The sequence below is a fragment of the Sinohyriopsis cumingii genome, chromosome 1, assembly GCF_028554795.1.
Source record: "Sinohyriopsis cumingii isolate HCF-2022 chromosome 1, ASM2855479v2, whole genome shotgun sequence".
Lineage (NCBI taxonomy): Eukaryota > Metazoa > Mollusca > Bivalvia > Unionida > Unionidae > Sinohyriopsis > Sinohyriopsis cumingii.
The window spans coordinates 57,459,472-57,482,527 of record NC_142961.1 but is presented as its reverse complement, the minus strand read 5'-3'; the positions used below and the strand labels follow the sequence as shown (position 1 = coordinate 57,482,527).

Here is a 23,056-nt window from a genome sequence, read left to right as displayed (position 1 = left end):
TTTCAGTGACCCCTCTAATATTAAAGTGTACAATATTTGTAAAGCATTAAGGTTACTGCATCTGGTTGAAAAAGTTGTATGCTTGTGTAGGCTACATAATTTATTTTATGTATTATGTTAAAGATGACTGTATAATAGTCAAGCTCTAAAATTTCCTAGGCTCAGTTATCCATCCTTGGAGGGACAGCTTATGGACTTCAATATATATAGCATCTATACATATAACATAGATGCTATTTAAACATAAGTTCATGGATAGCTATACTATTTAGATGTCTATGGCTCAGTGCAGTCTTTGAATTTAGTAACAGCTTCCCTTGAAAATCTGTCGATAGTCTACAATCTACATTGAATAAAAACAAAATATGATGATGCAAGATTATGACTTCCTTGGCAAGAGCTCAACCGGTTTAGGAATAAACTGGTGGGCTGTTGTTGACGGGCGAGCGAGTGTGTGCCATACCAACGCACCGACTAAATTCCCATTTTTTTTATTTATTAAATTTATTGTAAAAAATAACATTGTTGACGTCAATTTATCTTGAACTCCCCCTCCCCCATGTCAACAATTGTCAAACTTCTTCAAACCCCCTCACCCCCCCCCCCATTTTGTTGACATAATTTATGGACGACCCCTAAGTACCACTAAAAATTGTGTACCACAGTATTCCCAGAGACGGGTCTGGGAGGACGTCCAGTGTTTACCCACCCACCGGACATATAAAACGTACACACAAACACAGTCACTTTAAATCTGATCATCGTTTTTACTTTTGCTCACATTTATTGGGTAGTATGCACACTTTGAGTAAACAGACACATAGACTTTGCTTTGGTGCCCTTTCAGGAGTCAGGGCCTTTTTAAAATTTTGGTGAGAGAAAAAAAAAAAAAGAAAACAATCCCAACATTTGACCTGATCCGCCCAAGGGCCGGATTTAGGCATAATCTCGACAAGCTACAGCTTAGGGCAGGTGGCAGTGGAAACCAATGGTGTTATACATTAATTGTCAAACAGCAAAAAAAGGCGGAGAACAACTTGTTGGTCTAGTCTAAATCCGGCCCCGATTCCGCGGTATCTCTGAACATACGGCGATACGTACCGCGGTATACCGCACTATTATTGTGGACCAACAATTCAATGTTCTGGTTCCTGATATTAAATAATATTTTTTAAAAATCCGTCTGTTAATATCTGAAAAAGTGTCTTGCGCCGATTTGTAGAAAAATACAGCATACTATACACATATGCACACAACTTTGTTAAAAACAACAAATTATCTTGAGATAAAAAGTTAATATATCCCAGCTAAATAGAAAATCGCAGTCCCCTCTCCGACATTATCCAATAAAATATGGATTTGCTGTATGTGTTAATAGTTGGACAAGTTATCTAAATACTGTAATTAAAATGGGATGATTTATCTAACACAGTCGCGAAAGGCATTGTGCTGACATTAGTGGACATCTTGATTAAAATCAGGAAGTGTCGACACTGGAGCCCACAACGTACTCGCTATAATATAGACTAACTTTCAGAGGGACGCCAACACCCTCGCATGATATTTATCAGTGACAGAGCAAGTAAACATGCTGTAAACATAAATACACCAACTAACATAACAAGGAAATATTCTATGGACTTCAGAATTTGCGTAATATTCACACACAAAAACAAGTGCTCTCCTGAAAATCCTATGATAGTTTATCGGTAATACAACAGAATGCATGCACATCACGCTTTCACATATGCTAGTAAATTACTAAAAACTAACTTTTTTATCTTCTAAATCCGACATTTTTCCAAAACCTGCACTTGGCCCGAATATCTTTCACAACATCCATTTGGCCACACGGGCGCCCGCACATAGCGGCAAGGAAGGGGGCAGCACTTGACCACCCCACCCCGATTTCACTTCTAAACATGTTCTGGCCTACATGCGTTCAGCTTAATAGCCGACCATAACATATTTGCCCCCCCCCCAAAAAAAAAAAATCAAAAAAAAAATCTGCGTGCGCCCCCGTTTGACCACCACGTTCATGTATGCGACACGTGTCAAGCATGTAATTAAAGTATTTAAATGAAATTATATTCGTAATATTTAAAATTGATTTGTGACAAATGCTACTGATTTGTAAAACAAGAATAATGGTTTTATTATTTTCTCATGAAAAATGAAAACATGCCGTTAAATTTATTATAGGAGGAAACCACCGAAGGAAAAAAATTACTGTGTTACACCGATAATACCGCACACATCTAACTAACACTAACTTTATAACTGAATGAATTTTTCAAAGTCATTTCACTATACTACTTGGCTGTTTGCCAAAAAATCAGTATTTTTCGTGATGGGATAATTTTAATTGGACATTTGTGAGGTTTCGGTCAAAACGTCCTTGGCTTTTTACCCAACAAATTAGTTTGATGCATTAGCAACTTTTAGATTAATCATTGTAAGCCGAGGTGGTTCGAATGGCAGTTATCGGGCATACATTCAATGTGATCATTCAAATTGTTGTTTGTTGTTGTTTGGGATTTAACTCGGCGCACGATAGGCTGTACGTGGAGGACAGTATAACTTGTGGATAAGGGACCTGGTAAAAACCACCCATCCGAAGGAAGCTACCGGCAAGCCATCTCACGCACACATACTGGCAGAGCCAGAGACTCGAACCCACCTGGACTGAGGGGACTGCTCCGGTGGCCTGGTGGTTAGAGCGTTCGCCTCGGATGCTGGAAGTCGTGGGTTCAAACCCTGGCCGAGTCATACCAATGACTTATACAAATGGTACTAACAGCTGACTCGCTTGGCGCTCAGCATTAAGAGATTAGTGTTAGGAGTGGTCGGTCTGGTGTCAGGATATCACTATAAAGTGTCAAACTGCAGTTACCGTAGCGATATGACTGAACAATTGTTAAAATTACGTTAAAAATCCAAATCACACACACACACACACACACACACACACACACCTGGACTGAAGTAAGTTGGCAAAGATCTGTAAGAATGACCTAGTAGTTGCAAACCAGGCGACAAGAGCGGAACCTAAACAACCAGAGTTCCTGCCTTCAGGAGCTCGCATAGTTTAGGTTCCCGTCTACAGTTTCGTACTTTGTTCAGGGTTGTGATTTGGAAATTTAAAAACAAACCAAAAAGTGCCTTCCCCAATAGTTATCGTCGTTATTTTTTTTTAAAATTGTTTTTATATGTTAGATGTTGTTAACAAATAACAATCAATCCCCACCCCCTTTTTTGGGGGGGGTGGGGTGGTGGTGGCATGATTAGTGGGTGTAATTTGGGTTACAGAGTACAGATGTGCAACTCTCAGAAGAGTGGCAGGTTAGCTTGGCCTTTTTTCCTTCATGGACTTAAGAGGTAAATTGAATAAAAGGAAAGAAAGGAAAACTAGCCCGGGACTGGTTTTCTTTTTTTGGAGGGGTGTCGTTATTTTATCGTTCATCTATTGCACTTTTAGAAGTTAGTATTGATTTATCTAATACAATGTATTTTCCCTGTTTTAATAACTGGCAGAATTAGTGTAAGTTGGCTATTTCATATTCATTTCTCGAGCACATGGGAGCAGCCATTTTGAACGTGTGTGCTATATGCAGCAGGTTGTAATGCTCCATATAAGGATATTTTAGTTTACGGTGACCGCTTTGGTGGTCTAAGTGGTAGAGCGTCCACCTCGGATGCGAGAGGTCTCGGGTTCGAACCACAACGGAGTCATACCAAAGCCATAAAAATGGGACTAATTGGTGCATTGCTAGGCGCTCAGCATTAAGAGGTTAGTGCTAGATCTGGTCGGCCTAGTGTAAGGATAATGTGAGTGGGTGGGACATCATGCTACACGTCTGAGACATGATGCCCAAGTGCTAGACATCACTATGAAGTGCCACACTGCAGATATGACTGAAAAATTCAAATCACACACACACACACACACACTCAGTTAACTGTATAAGAACGTATTTTATAGAGATATGTCAAAATTCTCTCCAATGTGCTTGATGCAAATGCATACAAGTTAACCTTATACCAATCCCGGTTTCTTGAAGTACTTAATAACTATAAAGCTGAATATTATTTTTTTTTTCTACAGCATGACAGGCTATACGTGGCGGCCAGTATATCTGGTTGATGAAGAACCCGGGAAAGCTCTAGGAAAACCAGTCGTCCCACAGAAAGTTACTGGCAAACTTTCCCACATGCCCACGTTGGCCGAATTGTGACTCGAACCCACGGGGGCAGAGATGAGATGTTAGGGATCTGTTCAGGCGAGACCAATCGGCAACCCGCGGCCCCGTGCGGGTTTGATTCCTACCAATGGATCTGCCCATGTTGGCTATCGTGGTGTGTCCATGGGCAACGCACTTTACCCCAACTACCTAGGCAGTAAATAACTTACAAATCACCATACCAATCCTTTTTTTTTCCTCCATAAATCGTAACATTATGCATAGGCCTTAAAAATACATACCAGTGTTAGCGGGTTTCTGATAGCAGCTTCCGTTTCTGTTTCCGTTCAAATTAGGCCATGCATATTCTAAAATTATACCACATTCAATACTAATGAGTATTCGATAAACATCCTTTGTACGTAGAAAGATGAGTAATGTTGTATTTGAAACCTCGCACGCCACTTGTTCTCACTAAATTTGCCGATTTAATTCTGGCAGAAGTCCCAAGTTTATTATGAAAAACTCTATCTTCTGGTTTGTGGGTCTAATGCTATTTTTTCAACAGACTACCTGGTTGAGGAAGAACCCGGGAAAACTCCAGATTTTCTTATTATAATTTTATGAGGCGAGGACACTAAAGCAATTAACTTTTATTTTAAGGACATAGTTGTAAGTGTTTCTTTGGCAATCTACATTAAAAAAGCAAAACTACACTACTTTCTTTAGTATGTCGCTTGATCATTTCTTTTATAATAAACAAGATTTGTATAAAATACTGACACCCTTTGCGACTTAATGAGTACCTGCAAAGAACGTTTACTATCAGCTAATAATTCCGCAACATTTCACATTCTTAGCATCAAAACTGTAAAAATGAATGGCTACTTTAAAATTTATGGCTGAAAGTGGTGTCAGCTATTTAACAGCAAACACACACCAGAGGCAAATAATCTATTAAATACAGTAACTCCCTTTATTTTCGAGCAGAGTATTTTAAGAGGAGGGGGAGGGGGCGGCGTTTGCCTGTAAAGTTGTACACAAACATTTTTGATGCACGATTTTAGATAAACCCCGAATGCATCAGCTTGTCAGAAATTATACCTCTACACACATTTTAATAAGCAATCCTGATTTTATGACTGTGTAACAAATGTATCTGGCAGCTGTGATATATATGTGCTCACAGTATGCTGACCTTGTTCAATTTTTATTCTGTTCAATTTGTATTCTTTTATGCTGCGGTAGATGATAAACTTTTAGAGTTTTGCTAATATTTAATTGCAGGGTCATAACGTAACTGGCTGCTAGCTACTATGTCAACCTGGATACTACTACTACTACTAATAATAATAATATTATTATTATTATTATTATTATTATTATTTTCTTAAAAAAGTTTTACCATTTTTAGTAACGGCAATTTTATCCGATGGCAGGTCAGCATAAATGGTACAGTTGTGGGAGCTTTTTCTAACTGATTTTTATTCATAGTAACGGCATCAACACTCGACAGTAGATCGGCATAATTTTCGCAATCCTGAAAGACCTTTAATAGCAGAATGCTTCTTGCAAGATTTAGTCATAAACTTTCTGCTTTTTGAGAAAATAGTCGTTCATAGTTTTTTAATGTTTATTATTGATATTTTGGGTAACGAAGGCAATAGCAGACGTTGGATCAGCATCATTTTCTCCATTTTCTGAGACCATGATACCTTGGTGCTACCTTTCAAATTTAGAAAATATCCGTTAAGTGGTTATGGGAAGGAAGTTGAAATTTGCAAATGTTGAAGCACGACAAAAAACAGACGACATACCTTATTAAAAACTCAAATGACCTTCTGGCAAGGTAAACTAAATCAGAATTATTATATATCAAGGTATAATCTTTATTTTAAATCTACATTACATAACCCTGAACTTCCCTTTAAATTAGTTTGTCTTGTTCTCTTGAATGTTGATGAACGGTTTGGCTGCGACGGCGATGGATCATTCTATTTATAGCATTTTTTAAAAACTGGTTGCTGATACGGATAATTTAGGTGGTAGAAAAGGGGCTTTTGTAAAATCCAATACTGAAACAGAAAAAGAAGAAACTAAAAAGATATAATTAATTTGAAGGTCATATTAAATAGATAAAATCTTCGAAAGGATCCATGGTCTTTGCCCGCAGACATTTAAGACGAAAAAATACTGTGTTGAAAGAACTATGCAACTCACCCTACACGGTTTCTCAGACTTAATATATGTAGTAGTAGTAGTAGAAGTAGTTCAACGAGACTAGATTAGTAACTTGCAACCTGGAATAATAAAACACCTACCTTAACTTTAAACTTTTAACTCTGGACATTCTTGTCTCAACTATCAACAACATCGAACATTTAAGTACTGTTCTACACAAGTTCGAAATAAACTCAGCGAAATTCACGTAGTAGTTGTAGTAGTAGCAGTGGTAGTAGTAGCAGTAGTAGTGGTAAAACGGACATATCCACTGTGAACACTAGCAGCAAATATAATTATCTCTTTGCCTGGGGTAAATATCAGCAGTTTGACACGTAATATTACCACTCCCAGGTTTCTTGCTTTCTATTGTACAAATAAATGGACGAGGTGGTACTATCAAATAAACAGAAATATATCTATTTATAAATCTTGATATTGATTTATGCATACATAACACGTTATTCCTCGTGCCTTGAAGGTAATATACAGTTTCAAACGTTGCTTATCTACCTCAATAAAACAAGCCATTTTCACCACTTAATGTCAAATAATGACCTACCTTCCAGCCAACCTTCTTAAAATTTGGCCTATTGATTGTTAGCACCTGTTCATGTCAAACAGAGGCTTAATGTCAAATAAAGACCTACCTTCCAACCAACCTTCTTAAGATTTGGCCTATTGATCTGTTCATGTGAAACAGAGGCTTAATGTCAAATAAAGACCTACTAACTGTTGGCCTATTAACTGTTAGCACCTATTCATGTCAAACTGTGGCTTAAAGTCAAATAAAGTCCTACCTTCCACTCAATCTTCCTAAGATTTGGCCTATTGACTGTTAGCACTGTTCATGTTAAATAGAGGCTTAATGTCAAATAAAGACCTACCTTCCAACCAACCTTCTTAAGATTTGGCCTATTGATCTGTTCATGTGAAAAAGAGGCTTAATATCAAATCAAGACCTACCTTCCAACACACCTCCTTAAGATTTGGCCTATTGACTGTTAGCACCTGTTCATGTGAAACAGAGGCTTAATGTCAAATCAAGACCTACCTTCCAACCAACCTTCTTAAGATTTGGCCTATTGACTGTTAGCACCTGTTCATGTGAAACAGAGGCTTAATGTCAAATAATGACCTACCTTACAGCTAACCTTCCTAAGATTTGGCCTATTGACTGTTAGCACCTGTTCATGTCAAACAGAGGTAGTTATATTTCAAGTAGAACAAAAAGGTTTTCGTGAAAAAGGTGTCTTTTCATAAACATTTCTCTTGTCGATATATTGGCGGGGGGGAGTCATTGCACGATGCCGAACTTGTAAAAAAAAAAGCGATATCACAATTTGTATAAAGATTTAACTATTTGGCGAAAACAACTTTGTTCTAAAAAGTTCTTAGATTTGTTGTGAAAATGTGACATTCTTAATGAAAGCTGTACTTTTTCACGAATTCTCCTTTTTTCCACAGAAAGGAATTACTTTTTTCTTTTTTTAATGAAAAGTTGGCATCGACGTATGCAGACACTGTTATTCGTAAGACTGTACTTTGATCACGAAAATATTTACCTTTTAGTGAAGGCTTGTACTGTGAAGTTATATGCAGCAAACTGGAATTTGTCAGTTTTTTCGGCAGATATTTAAAAAAAAGAAACTATTGCAATTTACGCAAAGAAGATGCGGACGGTCGTGGGTTCGATCCCTGACCGAGTCACACCAAAGACTTATAAAAATAGTACTAACAGCTGCCTCGCTTGGCGCTCATCATTAAGAGGTTAGTGTTAGGACTGGTCGGTCTGGTGTCAGGATAATGTAATTGGGTGGGACATCATGCTACATGTCTGCAGCATGATGCTCCAGAGCTAGACATCACTATAAAGTGCCACACTGCAAATATCGTAGTTATATGACTGAAATTTTCTTAAAGCTACGTTAAAAATCCAAATCACACACACACACAGAGACACACACACACTTCCGCAATGAAAGCCTCGCTTCATCGTCATGAAGCGCTCATGTCATTAATAGCGTCAACATCTTGAAAGGAAGCTACATTTAGTGATGCGATAAAGGGACCATAAAAGATAGGTTACGTAACCAATACACGAGTAAAAGCCACCATTCTCCAAACACTATGAATATGGAACATTGATTATTATTCCTGAATTGATTATGCTCATGAACATGTTAAAACACAAACCCACAGGCAAGCCATAATGATAAACAACCTTGTTTAGGCAGGTCAAAGTCAGTATGGGTTTGCGAAATCCTTGTCTTAACAAAAGAGGTTACCTTTTGTATGAAAAATATGTACTTATCATGAAGATTGGCACTTTCTTCACACAAAAAATAATATTTATTATGTGCGAAAAATTGCTAATTCGTGCAAATTAAATTTGTTATCGTGATCAAAATGCATTTAATTACTAATGCAAACCTTCACGAGAAAATTTGTTGTTATTGTTGTTGTTGTTGTGGGGTTTAACGCCATTTTTCAGCACACGATAGGCTATGCATGGCGGCCAGTATTAATGGTGGAGGAAGAACTCAAGAAAACCCCGGGAAGAACCACGAACCCACGAAAAGCTACTGGCAAGCTTTCTCACGTACCCACATTGGCCGAATCCTAGACTCGAACCAACGGAGACAGAGGTGAGATGGCAGTGATTCGTAACGGAGAGCGTTTTAGACCACTCGGCCACTCGGGGCCCCTTCACGAGAAAAAGCTACTTCTTTCTTGAAAAAGGCGACTACTTTTACTAAAAACGCTAATACTTTCATGAAAAAAAGTTGCTTTATCGTAAAAAGGCAAATTTCACGGAGAATGTCACTATCTTTACAAACTACGTACCCTGACCTGTTGATGCAAAATTTTCAAGAAAAAATACACCTTTAACTATAAGGTTATTTTTTTTAAATGTAATTTTTTTACGAAAATGTAAAGATTTTATTGAAAATATTAATTATTTGGTGAAAAAGTACGATCTATTAATAGAAAGATGGATATATACCCATTATTATTATTATTATTATTATTATTTTACGCATACCCACCTACTTACTTGGATATACTTTATAAAGAACACCTTGCACTATATAATGTCATTTGAAAATAAACGAGAACCTTCAAGACATTTTTCTCTACTCTTCCTTCTATTTCGACTATCATAAATTTAGTTAGGCAAATAAATGGAAACGGTAAAGTTAAATACATGTACGTGTGAAAGACAAGATGCCAGCAGTGCGGATAGAAAAACCCCAAAAGTGACGGTGAATATACCACAGCTCATTGTATATCAGAAGCTATTGATGCATACATATTTATATGCAAATGTAGTGGGATATACAATATATTTCGTTTGACAAACTTTCCAAGCATAACAAATATGAAAAAGATATGAGAAAAAGAACTCGGATTATATAATTAAAAAAAAACAAATAGAATAATAAAGAATGAAAGTATGAGAAAGAGAAGTTGGGTAACACAAAACCCCAGAATAATAAGAATGAAAGTATGAGAGGTAAAGAAGCTATATTTAAAAAACAAACACGATAACAAACGTGTAATTTTTCATGATTTAGTTGAGGCATGTCTTTTTTCTCTCAAATTGTTTACATCCCCCCCACCCCAAAAAAATAATAATAATAAAAAATAATTTAATAAAATTTAACAAAATAACTTTTAAAAATTAATACAAATTAACCACTAATTAATCAAATCAAAACATTAAAATAAACTATAAAGCCTTTAAGTATTTAAAACTTTTTATTGGGTAGAAACATCACAAGCTCTAACCAGCCACATATAAAATTGTAAAAAACAAAACAAAACAAAACAAAACCTTGTTTTGTTATAAAGCGCCCTATTGTATTGCATAAAATATTATATTTCTATTGCATAAAATATTATATTTCTATTGCATAAAATATTATATTTCAATTGCATAAAATAGTCTATTTAAAAACAACGCTTTTGCATAGAATTTCTTCAAAATTTAACAATCACGAAACACCATTTTCGATGAGCTTTGACTGTCGAAGCTCAAACTCGGGTTCAAGCGGAAAAGTTCGAGAACCCGACTCCGAACTCTGACATATGTAATGCTAACAATTAAAAGTGAAAATAATATTAGGGGATATATCGACTGACTTCTAAGACAAGTCTTATTTGTGAGATAGGGTTTCAGAATGATTTGTAAGATATATATTATTTCATCAGACTATATAGTCATAACATTCAAAACTCTTTTCAGTTTATAGCAGCAACAGGCCTAAATAAGATTCTTTACTTTACACATTTAGGACCAGCACTACCAAACTCGAACTTATAACCCCAACCTTTAAACCCCAGCCACCTAAAACGACCACCATTATATAATTTGAAGATCAACACCAAACGTTAAAAAATTACGACATAAACGCAAGCTCTGACTTACTAATCTTGACATAGTTACCATAGAAAGTAAATGGTTTTTATAGGCAAACTTACCACAGAAATGACGAAGTAACCACAAGAAAGCAAACTGGTTTTTTGGGGGACGTCACCACGGAAATAAATGATTTTAAAGGCAAAGTTACCGCAGAAAGTAAATTGTTTTATATGCAAATTTAGCAGACAACGTATATGGTTTCTAAAGGCAAAGTTACCATCGAAAGTAAATATTTTTTTATAGGGGAAGTTACAACCGAAAGAAAATGTATTTAAATGGGAAGCTAACGAGATATAAAAAAAAATATCATTTCAGCTATATTAAAAACTGGGTATTAATTTGCACCAACTGAAATAAGGATATGCGTATATTTACTACAAGGAAGTTAACTGCTACTATAAATACCGGTACAAATGCATATACAAATGGTCTAGATCACTGCTTAAATTGTACCTGTAAATTATACATGTACTTCATAATACTACCAAGGAGGACACTTCTCTCCTTTTTCGTACGAAAAGATTTTTGCACCTACGCAAACTCCGACTTACTATAACACAGATTAGGAACTACTTTCCCAAGCAATAGGTCCACGGGGTCATAATCGAGCGAGTAACAACAAGCTCAACGCACTGTGCCTTCTGATACCTGACTGAATAGTTTGTAAATCTATATAATATCATCCATTGGTAATATGCATTTTATGAGTAGATTGTATTATACAATACCATCTGGCAGCAAAATACAGCTTATATGAGTAGAATCGCTAAATGGGTGCACTGTGAGAATAAAACATTTTTAAGCCTTTAACTTAAGCTTGCTCACGTACCCACGTTAGCCGAGCCAGAGACTCGAACCCACGCAGACACGCAGACAGAGGTGAGATGGCAGTGATCCGTAACGGTGAGCGCTTTAGCTACTTGCCCCCCCCCCCCCCCTTAACTTTGTAACTTTGTACCTGATATTGTGTTGGATTAAAGATCACAAAGTGGGTATTAAAAACTCACCATAGGTGTAAGAAGAAAAACAAAATTCGACTAACTTACCACACGTGTTCTCTTTCGCTGGCCCCATATTTATACCAAGGGTATGAATTAAAACTGATTAAATTTACAAGTGAAACGATCTATTAATGGACCCTAAAGTTAAGCTGAAGTTTACAAATACATATGATGATATGATTTTCGAATGGACCTTAAAGCGACAATGAAGTTTAGAAATAACTATGAAGGAACGAGAGCAGTTTAACATAACGACAGCAAAAAGTTCGTCGGTTTAAAAAGTTACATATTTTTTTTTTAGTTTTAAACATTTCAGGGTAGATAACTTTGGTTAGTGTCCCTAATATTCATGAGTTCTAATGGTACCATAGATGAAGTAAACTTGAAGAAGAAAAGAAAAGTAGAACGATATCTTGTCATGTAAATTAATGGTAATTTTGGTGCGATTTTGAAGTAGACAGATGTGAAGGATGAGGCCACAAAGTCAGATAGTTATTTGGGTCATTTGAACAACAAAGAAAATTTAAATTGAAATGCTTTAAATAAAACTTAATTTTCCTAAACTTTCAATATGATATCTGGTGGACCTTATTCGTATGTTACACTTTTCAAGTGTTGTACTAAGAATATAACAAAACTGTGGTTTTTTCCTAGTTTATTCCTCTACAAAATATCTAATTTAAACATTTTTTTTAAATGTGTACACCGACTTGTGTCTGTAATATAAATAATATATATTCGTTGTCATTTACAAATTGGTTAATCTGTGGATGAATGTTAATTTAAATGTATTAAAAATGAAATAAAAAAGAAAGTATCTTAATCGATCTTAAAGAATATTTAAATTATTATAAATTAGTATCCCTCATCTATGATATCATCATAATCAGGGACAGGCAATATGTTTGGCATGAGTTGTATCCATAATTTGTTTTAAAAATGCTTACAATTTTGAAATTACATGATCGACTTTGATCAAATTTTCACCGCTGGTAACGTTAAGGTATGCTCTTTAATGTTGTCATTGATACTTTAAAATTTCTGTCTCACTTTCAAAAACCTTAGGGGAAAGATTACATGACTAACATCCGTGGTTCCTGGAGCGTAGATGAGTCAAATCTGTACTTGTACTCAGTTGAGAACCTGTATTACAGTGTCAGATAATTAGGGATGATATCTAAAGATAACCAGAATGTAAAAGATGGCCAAACTGAATTCTGTTGGTGATCTTCATGGCTATGATGGAGATATTCTAATGGCATTACTATTTTTGTTTTAAAATAAGTTCGAGATGTATGCATGCATAATTACACACTAGAAAAAAAACATGGTGTTTATACTGGTAAAAACATGGTGTTTATACTGGTAAAAAAGCTCGGTGTTTATACTGGTAAAAAACTTTGTGTTTATACTGGTTAAAAAAACATTGTGTTTATACTGAGGAAAAAACATGGTGTTTATACTGGTGAAAAAGCACGGTGTTTATACTGGTAAAAAACATTGTGCTTATACTGGTAAAAACATTGTGTTTATACTGAGAAAAAAACATGGTATTTATACTGGTAAAAAAACTTGGTGTTTATATTAGTAAAAAAACATTGTGTTTATACTGGTAAAAAACATTATGTTCATACTGGTAAAAACATTGTGTTTATACTGGTAAAACATTATATTTATACTGGTAAAAAACATGGTGTTTATACTGGTAAAAAAACACGGTGTCTATACTAATAAAAAAACATGGTGTTTATACTGGTAAAACATTGTGTTTATACTGGTAAAAAAACATGGCGTTTATACTGGTAAAAAAACAGTATAAACTACATTGGATTAGGCCATCCTTTTAAGGGACAGACCATTTAATATTCTGTCGACAGATGGCTCAGGATTTTCCATTTAGCCAGGATATTTTTTGTCCACATCAAAATAATTGTTGTTTCAATTTAATTATTAGACATAAAAAGTTATTTCGTAAAACAAAAAAAGTGGGAGCAAGACCATTTTTTCAACCTATTCTGGTCCATATATTGTTTTTTTTTTCTAAATCTCAGGCTACTCCTACAAAAATTTAAATCATCTGTCCCTAAGAGAGACAAGAAACACTAGCTGTTGGCATCACACACAAAATTTCTGATTTAAGTAATTTAGAATATCAAAAAAACAATGGGGGAAGAGTACTGAATACATGAATACTTCTTTGTGCTAAATGGTTTCTGTCTAATCTGTTCAGATGAAAAATATTTTCAATCTTCAAAAATATTAAATTATGTCTTATCATTGCTGCATATAATGATTATTCTAAGAGTAAGGAAATCACTACATCATGAAATATATCTGCACAAGTTTGCTTTCCTTCCAAACAGAAAATTGTGCGAAGTACATGCGGCCTAACACTTGTTACACAAATGCGTTTTTTGTATGCCGTGCATCATGCAGCTGGGTTATGGGGTTTGCCCTAGGGCCATATCCTGGAAACTATCAAGACATGAAAAGACAAAACACATAAGAGTCACGTTCTGCAGCATTGGCTCCCGGGTCAAGACACTCCTCTGGTGGTATAACTTGGAAGCATCAGGGTATATAATAATAATAATAATAATAATAATAATGAGGACTTTGTATAGCGCCTAATCTTTAGAAGCTCTAAGCGCTTTACAACTTTAGACAACACCTATAAGATAAGAAACATAATAATATTATTACAAAAACAAACAACATGAAATTAGAAAAACATTTAAAAAATTAAAAAACATGCTGAGAATATTTCAGGTAGGAAACATTATTAGGTCTTTAAGTTTGTTCTTGCTGTCGAAATAAGTGAGTTTTGAGAGCCCTCTTGAATGTGATCACTGTGTCTTTGTGTCTAAGTTCAGTGGGCAATTCATTCCACGTTGCTGGCCCTGGTATGCAAAAGAACGCTGTCCATATGACTTTGTTTTCATACTTGGAATAATGAGTATACGATTGTCAGAAGAGGAGCGTAAGTATCTTGCTGGTGTGTACACACGAGTGAGGTCAGATAGGTATGTTGGACTAGAGTCCGACAGTGAAATGTAGCACAGAAAACAAATTTTGTGTTTGATTCTGTATCGAATGGATAGCCAGTGTAGGGTACAGAGCAGCGGGGAGGTGTGCTCTGATCGTGGTACTCTAAGTATGATCCGAGCAGCTGTGTTTTGAACTTTTTGAAGTTTCTGGAGTAGATATTGAGATGAACCAGACAGAACTGAGTACAATAGTCTAGTCTTGAAAGTACTAATGAACACAAGTGTTTTAGTGGCATCAACTGAAAGATATTTGCGAATTGAGCTGATGCGTCTCAGCTCAAGATATGCAGATTAAATAATCAGGGTTATAATTATTTCAATATTGTCAGCAATATGGATATAATTATTTTCAACATTATCAGAAATATGGATATAATTATTTTGATCACGTATGCAATTGTTGAAAAAAAACTAATGAGTGGGAGTAAGCAACTTGTACCTTTGTCTGACCCCAAATTCATTCCAGCTTTATGTTGTTGTTGTCGTTCTTGTAGGGTTTAACACCATTTTTCAGCACAAGACAGGCTATACATGGCGGCCAGTATAATTGGTGGAGGAAGAATCCTGGAAAACCCCGGGAAGAACCACCGACCCACGAGAAGCTACTGGCAGGCTTTCTCACATACCCACGTCAGCCGAGCCTGAGACTCAAACTCACGCAGACAGTGTTGAGATGGCAGTGATCCGTAATGGTGGGCGCTTTAGACCATTCGGGGCCCCTCCAGCTTTATGTAATTTGTTCTTTGTATATACTTTCATTGCAAACAATATTTTGACAATGGGTTTATTTTTTTATTTCAAAAAAATTAAACATGTTTAAGAAAACACTTTAAAATGTAGGTCTGATAATGTTGAAAATAATTATATCCATATTGCTTATTTTCAACATCATCAGAAATATGGATATAATTATTTTGATCGTTGTCAGAAATATGGATATAATTATTTTCATCATTGTCAGCAATATGGATATAATTATTTTCAATATTGTCAGCAATATGGATACCCATAACTCAAGGCTTCTAGCCTGTAACTGATTTTTCAAACATCATTAAGAACCTTTATTTGTCCTGAAAATAAATATGAAAGTCATTTCATAACATTATTCATTTCTCTTTTTTTTAGGTCTCTATTGTATAACACACTCACCCATGTTAGTGGGTGGGGTGGGGTGTTAACATCATTTGATAGCAAATCCTACTCTGCTGTCTGTATTGGGAAATGCTAGAAATTGACAAATAGTGTCTTAACAGAATTACATTTTGTCATGGTTCTTGTATGTGGAATATAAAAATGTTGGGTCAATCTATACTTCATACGTGATATTTTACATTTTTTCTTTGAGCAGAAAGTTTTTAATCAGACTATAACATATGCATTTAAATGAAATACACAAACATAATTCATTCAGAAGGAATTGTATATTATTATGTACCAATTCTTGACCGCTCCGGTGGCCTAGTGGTTAGAGCGACCGACTCGGAACCAGTAGGTCGTGGGTTCGAACCCCGGCCGAGCCTTATACAAAGACTTATACAAAATGTTACAAACAGCTGCCTCGCTAGGTGCTCAGCATTAAGAGGTTAGTGTTAAGACTGGTCGGCTTGGTGTCAGGATAATGTGAGTGGGTGGAACATCATGCTAAATGTCTGCAGGATGATGCCCCAACATCACTATAAACTGCTACACGGCAGATATCGTAGCGACATGACTTAAAAATTGTTAAAGCTACGTTAAAAATCCAAATCACACACACACACACACACACACACACACAAATTCTTGAGACACTGCTGCTCTAAACGATTTCGAAGTGAAGCCCTGAGATAGATACGTGGTTAACATTAGCACCAAATATAATGGGGCCTACCTTTATCGCACAGCTGCTTTCCATCGATGCGCAGTCACATATCCACACTAAAGTTCACGGGACGTCATACTCTAAATATAGGAACTGGGATTTCCATTCATTTTCACTATAGAATGTTTTTTGTTGTTAGAATGTTGTGGGTTAAACACTTTTTTTTACAGCGCATGATATTCTACACATGTTGGCACATATAACTCTTGGAGGAAGAACTCAGGGAAAACCCCGATAAAAACCATTGACCCACAGGAAGTTGTTGGCAAGCTTTCTCACATACCCACATTTGTCCAACCCAAGAATTGAACCTACGCTGACAAGTATTAACGGTGGTCATGTTTATTGTAAAATTTCTGTCTCACTTTAAAAAACCTTAGGGGAAAGATTACATGACTAACATCCGTGGTTCCTGGAGCGTAGATGAGTCAAATCTGTACTTGCACATGGATGACCTAGAGAGGTTCATTGAAACTGAATTAACATCAGTTGAGAACCTGCATTACAGTGTCAGATAATTAGGGATGATAATTGAAGATAACCAGAATGTAAAAGATGGCCAAACTGAATTCTATTGGTGATCTTCATGGCTACGATGGAGATATTCTAATGGCATTACTATTTTGTTTTAAAATAAGTTCGAAATGCATGCATGCATAATTACACACTAGATCCAACACATCAATTTAGCGCAAGTAAACTATCGTATGACTCTAGTCGGGCAATAAATAATGCGAAATTTGATTTGCCATCAGATTATGATACTTTTAAAAAATTTAAAAAAAAAATACCACAATAAAAAAAAAACAATATCAAGAACATTTAAAGTCTTGGAGTGACGAACAAAGTCTGGTCGAATCTTAGTAGTAGATTTAAAGGTACCGACACATTTGCACTACTATGTTAGAGATTATCCTTTCCACAGAAATAAAAATCAATTTCCTAAAACGTTTGATTTATCACAAATCAAAATGAAATTCATAGAAGACAGAAGGTACCAAGCCTTCAGTGCCTAAATTGTTGAGTACCTACCCCCCCCACACACACACACACAAAACAATGTAAAAACGTTATCCGCTGTCGGAATTCCATTGTTCATGTTCAGTGAGGATTGAAACCAAAAGAGATACACAGAGCAGTATATTCGATTAAGAACAATGTTTGAAATCATCCACAGAAATTCATACAATTTGTAGCAAAGAAAAAATCAATGACTTTAAAAAAAGTATTTCTTAAAACTGATGAATAATGTATACGATTAGCTGATGGGTCAATTTAAATACAGGGAAGATATGTACTTTTAAAGACAAATGTATTAAACTTCGAAAGGATATATCATTTCCAAAGAGAACATTAAAAGGTAAATATTATATTAGTCATTTTAAAGAATACAAATAAATAAACGAAGCGGCTAGAAGTAAGTTGCTTATTTAAGACATCTACTGTAGTAAGCCCCGAAACACAATATAGTACAAGCATTATATTTTCATGGCAGATACAGGTTCCTTATGAATTCATGTAGACGTGTAGAAACAGATAAACTTTAAAATGACATAAAAAGAAAACATTCTGTTTTATGATACAAGTACATACAACAAGATGATATTTTGACGTTCTTCAGATGAATAAAAAAGATACCTGATTCATTAAATGAATACAATAATATTATGGTTTTAGAAGTAAGCTATACGCTTTTAGGACAAAACAAAGATGAAAAATAAGTATTCTAAGGTATTTAATAAACAATCTGTAATCGCAAAGTATTTAAGGTAAGCAAGGATATTTATTAAACAACCTATTTGCGCAACGTAACTAAAGTATGCAAGGGAAATTATTAAACAGTCTGTAATCGCAAACTATTTAAAGTAAGCCAGAGTATTTATTAAAGTATAATCTCTCACCATTTTTGACCTTTTGTCATCATAACTGCTAATCACTTTCTCGTCTTTTACTTTGCTGTCAGTCTTTGACGAATTGTTACAGACTGCTTTTCAGTCGCTGGTATTCTATTATTCACCAGGTCCGTGAGTAAGCATGTATGATGACCTTTTAAAATGGCTGTTGTATCCAATAATACTACCAGTTTTCATCACCATATCATGAGGTAAACAAAAATATACCACCCCCATCAATAAGATAATCTAGTCTAACTTCTGAATCTGAAATATGTTGCTGAAATCGCATTATGATGTGTCCATCCGAGTCTAAGTCTTGTTCACCATAAAATATTATTTCAAACAGCGTTAGACGATTCATTTTATCCTTGAGCTCTCAGAATACGGATACTTGGATAGAAAAGAAGGGAATTTAAACAATCTGTGTGTTTCATAACAATGAAAGAAAAACAGATATCAAAATTGTTTTCGAAATTATTTTTAAGGGAAAATACCGAATATACCAAACATCTGAAATGGACGTAAAAGAGATAAAACTCTTCGGTATTCGAAAAATTCGAGATGTATCTTACATTCTAACCAGTTCTATGTGTCATGACGAGGCTGTGAGGTGGCCACAAGAGAAAGAAGAAGAGGAAGAAAAAAAAACGACTCTCTGACTTCATCGTTAAAAAGAACAATCAATCCTGTCGTTTGGGTGGCTAGCTTCCCACTGATTGACAGATTGCACGGACTTTGCTAAAGTTTATGATAAAAGCTACGATGCATTGTTTAACATGTTAAAAATTTGCAAAACCGAATCAGGTAGGAAACCATTATTGGCAAGATAGTCCCTTGGTTGCTTCTGTTAACCCCATACATAGTGTTAGCTTCATCGAGAGTTTCCTCCTTTCTGGTCCAACAATGAAAACAAAATCTATTGAATATCTCACTTTGTCTGAATCACCTTTTGGGGCATGACCGTACATAGTTTCAACTGCAAAACATGTACACTGTAGAATGACTTTGATGGATAGGTAAAAAAAGCAACGTATGTCACTGACACCAGTTCGGACAAAATGTCAGTTGTTTCTGTAGACATCATTGCAGCATCTTACGCAACAAAGGCTCTGTTGTTGTTGTTTGTATAGGGCTTAACGCCATTTTTCAGCACAAGATAGGCTATACATGGCGGCCAGTATTAATGGTGGAGGAAGAACCCGGGAAAACCCCGGAAAGAACCACCTACCCACGAGAAAACAAAGGCTCTGCAAGACTTAAAATGCACACATCTGTAGAATGTAACACTACATTGCAAAGTGCCTTCAAGACACAAAGGAATGTAAGCATTCCAACAAAGGCGACAAAAGCAAAACAAAACAAAAAGGCAGGAGAAAGAACTATAAACCTATATACTTTATTGATTTATTTTTTTGAAAGGGTTTAAGCTCTTCTGAGATTTTCTGAAACACATTTGAAGCAAATGAATATTTTGTTTTAGTTTTTCTTCTATTCTGTGTAGTAGTTTAGAATGGTTCTATTTTGCGTTTTATGAAGAAGTTTGGAAAGTGGTCCAGCTTTTATTTGTTTTATTCTATAGTTTAGAAAGAAGCCTGGTATTATTTTGTCTTTGTTTTTATGCAGTAGTATAAAATGTAACTATTTTAAATTTCACAAGAGATCCATCTTTTTATGTTGTATAAATTAGTTTAAAAAGAAGTCGGGTGTTTTCAGTTCGAAATAAGAAAAAAAAACCTTGAACGTTTTCTGGCTGTTTTTATAACAACTATTTAAAATATCTCCATGGGTCCAAATTATTTTGTGTTTTTATGTACATTATTGAAAATTGTATGGTGTGTGTTTTTAGTGTTTTATCCAGAAACTAGTCTGGTGATTCTTTGTTTTGTTTCGGAGGGGGGTGGGGTGCTTCGCTTCTGCAGTAGTACAACAGTAAGCTCATATTTTCAACCCCAATTGATCAACAGACATGTAATGCCTGTTCTGCCAGGTCTAATCTGCATTATCAGTTCTCAAAGAGTTTAGTTATGGACGCTTACAGTTCCACAAGATTTTAGTCTGGAGTGAGAAATTTCAAATGGTCTACTATGACCTGTTGGTTTTGAAAAATCATCTTTTTCCACCCACCAATATAGTATATGTGACTTGCACATATTTAAAGTCAGTGAGAAACATCATTTTCAGTGGCCTAGATGTTCTGTACTTTATGGTTGTATGAAACTACACATGCGAAATTTCCGCCATGTTAGGTTTTCGCACTCACTCTGCTACGGTATCCCATAGGTCGGTTAACATCAACAGATTATTTCAACCTGCTTAAAATCAGATCTCCGCCGTTCTACGCGAGGATTTGACAGCGACCGCTTATGGGTCAAGCTCTTTGTGACCTAGTACCATAATCGCTAATTTTATCAGCCGCTTTCCATAGGAAAGCCGCAGGTACCCGGCGGTGATCAGAATTTTTCCCTATATTATTATATGGGCAACAATTAGCGGCTCCGATAACAATTAGCGGCTCCTAAAATGACGGTGATTACAATCTTTCCTTATATTTTAATAGAAACTACAATTACACTGGACAACAAATTTTTACAAAAGTCATGTTACTGAAATAAAATTAGTCAATTCTTATCAATTTTTATGTGCTGAACACGAATATGACAGTCAAATTGCAAAATTGGCTCTAGTTTTTTTGTAATCTGCAAGAAATTAATGTTTACATAACGAAATGCATTCCAATAGTAAAAGGTCAACTGTAATAGCCTACCTATAAAAAATCAAGTCATTGACTACATCTTAGATTTCTTCGCCTGTCTCTTGTACAGCTGTTCGGGAGCATCTCTGAGGAGTGTCCAGCAGTAGTCAGCCAGCTTTGTAGTGGACCATTTTCCCTGGTATCTTTGTTCCATTGTTGCGATATCTTGATGAAAACGTTCGCCGTGTTCATCACTAACAATACCACAGTTGCTAGGAAAGAAATCCAAATGGGAATGAAGGAAGTGAATCTTTAGAGACATATTGCAGCCAAGTTTCTTATACTTCATCAACATGTCTTCTACTAGTTCCTTATAGTTTTCTGCCCTAACATTTCCGAGGAAGTTTGTAGAAACTAGGCGAAAAGCATTCCATGCTTGTTTCGCGTCACCTTCCAGCAAGTTGTTGAACCGGTCATCTTTGAAAAGCTCTCGAATCTGAGGACCCACAAAAACTCCCTCTTTAATCTTTGCTTCGCTGAGTCGAGGGAATTTTTCATGCAGGTATCGGAATGCTGGCAAAGTCCGGTCAATGGCTTTCACGAAGTTCTTCATCAAACCTAGTTTGATGTGAAGGGGTGGTAGCAAGATTTTCTGAGCCTCAACCAGAGCTGGGTGTTGGATATTCTTCTCTCCAATGGCTACATTCTGCCTGTGAGTCCATTCCTTCCTCATGTAGTGCATTTCCCTTGCTCGGCTATCCCACTCGCATAAGAAACACATGTATTTTGTATATCCTTGCTGCAGTCCCATTAAAAGGGCAACTACCTTCAAATCACCACAGAGGTGCCAGCTGTACTTGTTATACTCAATGGAATTCAGTAGCTGCCTTAAGTTATCGTATGTCTCTTTCATGTGGACAGCATACGCTACTGGAATAGATGGAAGAATGTTTCCATTGTGCAAAAGCACAGCCTTGAGACTCAGTTTCGAAGAGTCCACAAATAGTCTCCATTCTTGTGGGTCATGAGTGATTTTTAAAGCATTCACGAGGCCCTCAATATCGGAACAGAATATCAGATTACTTTCCTTTCTGAAGAAAGGCTCCAATTGCTGGTGGCGCTTTCGATATGCAGTAATTGTGACATCTTCTTCTAGAAGATTCCATTGTTGGAGTCTTGATCCTAGCAATTCTGCCTTGTTCTTTGATAAGTCCAAATCACGAATCAGGTCATTTAGTTCTTCCTGTGTTATTCTGTGTGGGGTTGATGATGCACCACAGTGAAAATCTGGATCACTGCATGCTGATGGACCAGGAGAAGAACAGGTCGACTCACCTTTGTCTTCGTCAGATGAATCAAGAGAATATTCTGCTGGAGGTTCTGGAATAGGAAGTCCCTCACCATGTGGAACTGGTCTCAATGCAGACGGAATGTTTGGGTAGACTATTCTCGACTTCTTTCGCTTCGTTATTCCGCCGGAAAGAGGAGGAACCAAGCAGAAGTAACAGTCATTTAGGTGGTTGCTTGGCTCTCTCCACACCATTGGGACTGCAAACGGCATTGATGACCTTTTGCAATTCAACCACTGTGAAAGCTGTGTTGTACATGTAGCACAGCATATATGCGGAGCCCAAGGCTTGTCTTGGTCACCAACCTTGCATCCGAAGTAAAGATGATATGCCTTCTTCACTTGAGAATTGATACTTTTCTTCTGGTTGGCAAATGTCACTTCC

General features: G+C 36.1%; 1 protein-coding gene across 5 annotated transcripts in view; it reads right to left on the bottom strand.

The window, feature by feature from the left end:
• Positions 1–23,056, bottom strand: part of LOC149806924 (uncharacterized) — a 174,502-nt gene that overhangs the window by 130,342 nt on the left and 21,104 nt on the right. The window contains exon 1 of one of the 5 annotated variants that reach the window (XM_089959778.1): positions 16,746–17,742. The exons of the other annotated variants lie outside the window; for them this stretch is intronic. Coding sequence (XP_089815904.1) covers positions 16,746–16,769 — 24 coding nt within the window. The 5' untranslated portion in view covers positions 16,770–17,742. Of the gene's footprint in view, positions 1–16,745; positions 17,743–23,056 lie in introns of those variants that run through there. 5 annotated transcript variants of the gene reach the window in all.